The sequence below is a fragment of the Halyomorpha halys genome, unplaced genomic scaffold (genome assembly GCF_000696795.3).
Source record: "Halyomorpha halys isolate HHAL.00 unplaced genomic scaffold, Hhal_1.1 Scaffold115.1, whole genome shotgun sequence".
NCBI classification, from domain to species: domain Eukaryota; kingdom Metazoa; phylum Arthropoda; class Insecta; order Hemiptera; family Pentatomidae; genus Halyomorpha; species Halyomorpha halys.
The window spans coordinates 1,026,497-1,029,168 of NW_027106332.1; the positions used below are offsets into that span (position 1 = coordinate 1,026,497).

At 27.4% G+C, this 2,672-nt stretch overlaps 1 protein-coding gene across 3 annotated transcripts in view; it reads left to right on the plus strand.

Moving 5' to 3' along the window:
* The window catches only part of LOC106677955 (transmembrane protein 192), a 33,008-nt gene extending 30,342 nt beyond the window's left edge, over positions 1-2,666 (plus strand). For all 3 annotated transcript variants that reach the window (XM_014416181.3, XM_014416180.3, XM_014416182.3), the window contains one exon: positions 2,247-2,666. In XM_014416181.3, the coding sequence (XP_014271667.1) occupies positions 2,247-2,364 (118 nt within the window). In that variant the 3' untranslated portion in view covers positions 2,365-2,666. The remainder of the gene's footprint in view (positions 1-2,246) is intronic.
* The last annotated feature ends 6 nt before the right edge of the window (positions 2,667-2,672 follow it).

Below are 2,672 nucleotides of genomic sequence, written 5' to 3' on the forward strand. Positions count from 1 at the left end.
GCAAGTTACTTATTTTTTGATTTTCCGCAGTCAAAATATCAACAATATAATTTACAAGGAAAACATTAGACTTGTCCACTGATACAAATAGCTTTTATGCACATTCCTCACAAGCTTACTATATTAAAATACAACAAATAAAACCAAAAAATAAATAAATATATTAAAATTAAAAATAAATATGTAGAAAATTTAAATAATAATTATTTTGTATTTTTCCTATTACCACATCGATTATTTTGTAGCTATATTGAATTTTGAAAAATCAGAGATCATTTTGTAGATCTGAAACTCGTTGGGTAAGTTAATAAAAGTTGATTGCAAAATACATTCTGTGGTTTGAATATTCAGATTAGATTTATGTGTACAGGGTTTCCTGTAAGTGTTTACCAATATAACAGAAAAAGACTCGGAAGTGAAATTCTAATAGACAAATAAGGGTTGTTATTACAAAATAAGTGTTTCATTGTTGCGTCCCTTTCTTTTCATTATTTCTCCAAATAGAACAGTCAAGTAACTTAGTTGGAAAAATATTCGTATTTCTAAAATTTATTCTGAAACGTTTCTAATTATAATAAATTTAAAGAATTATTTATTTATTCTTCTATAACTTATTTTTTGAAAGTAAAAATCAGACAATAGTTGTGGATAATTATAAAAAATTATAACATCCAATAAAAAATATTAAAAAAGTAAAAGCAAACAATAGGCTAAAATCTCACGATTCAGGAAATATTAATAGTAATTATTAATACTAATTAGATAGTACCTAAGAGAAAAAAATTAATGCAAATTGTTTTCAATATTAGTGTAGAAATAAATAATAGCAGAATACCAATACAAATTTACTGTGACTATTCTCAACTTTAGGTATTGCTATGAGAAAGTTAGTTTAGCAGCCTTGAGTTGCCGTATCGTTCCAGCCGGTAACCACCTCAAACGGTTTCCTTCCATTTATAAACAAAAACGTATTTTTCTCTTTACGATCGCTGTATTAATGCCATAATTTTATGGAATGTCTCATTGGTTTTAGTGGAGGGTTCTGCAAGTGCCTATAAGGCCACATTTTTAAAAATTTATCGTTAACTCATATTTTTGCATATTATTTTCCTTATTATTGGATTGGTGCTTTTTTAACCTAATTTCAGTAACTTCTATTTTCGACAAACTCAAAATGCACTTTACAGATCCGAAATCGGACCATCTGTTTAGGAGTAAATAGAAAAGTAAATTCTGGTGCGTCCCATGAAGCGGTACATTTAGCCTTAAGGATATGAAGCACTGAAAAAAAAAAATAGTATAAATTTTAGAGGAGTGTGGGAGGAGGGTGCACCATGAATAATTCAATGTTTACTTTTCAAGGGCATTTACTATACTCGTATAGCCTAGGTAAAAATTTAACCATCTGGAACAGCCACCATTTTTTATTCCCCCTTATCATGGTTGGCAGATTCATCAATTTTGACTCAAAGCTGTATGTATTTTTCAATGAAGTTATAAAAAGTTAGGATGAAATAACTTTAATTTTCTCCTCTTGGGCTCTTGGACTATATATACTCAAATTATTAAGGAAGTATCAACCACTAAAACACTTTTAAAAAATAAACCTAACCTTAACATATTATGATCAGATATAACCATTAACAAAAAATGTGATAATAGATGATAATAATGAGCTCTTTACTGAATGATGAAAATAATTTAAAACTAGATTTGGTTCGTTTAAATCAACATAAACTTTTTGAAAATTATGTTAATAAACTCATCATTAAAGACTACTTGAAGAAAGAGAATAAGAAAAAATTATTGAACCCCCACTACATAAATCCCAGAGTGCACAAGCTTGTTCTACAATATTACACAAAAATGATGGACCACTTAGATCAATCGTAAACTGATGGGATGATGTATGAGCACAAATAAGGCTGGGATATTTATGGATCACACATCCATAGTTCTAACCAAATATGGAAAACACTTAAAACTAATATATATATATATTCAATATTGACAATGATTTATAAAAATGATATAAATAAATTTCTTGAAATATTAAATACAAACTACCCTTAAGTTGACCTGTGAAATTGAAAATAATACCAGATTTTTAGAAAAAAAATAAATAACCATTTTTATAGAAAAATATTATTTACCTTGGGAAATTCTATCTGTCTAAAAACGCCATCATTCTATGATATTTATGAAACTGGGTTTTTACCTGTCACTAATTGTTCTCCTTTTTTCAGACTTGAAGGAGAGGCTGTAGCTGATTTATTGGAAAAACAAGCAGATCTCATTTGTTATTACAAGTCTACAATAATAGACCTGAAAAGTAAATTGGCTGAACCTCAAACTTGTCATTAGGGTTATTAAAAATAATTATTAATGTCTTATCTTAAAAAAGATATAATTATTTGATTTTTTTTTAACTTTGTTTATCAAATTATGTGTAATACTTTCAGAAAAATTGGAATCATAGTGATTTTCTAAATTGTTTTCTTATCTTCGACTGAGCTATAGAGTTAATCAAAAATGGCCTTATTACAGTTGCCATTTGTGTATGTATACCATTTGAAGTAGCTTAATCAGTCAAAGTTTTAGTAGTAATATTCAAAAGAGTACTAAAACTTTTTAAATAAATAAGCCATTCATTCTGATTAGTATATTATTTA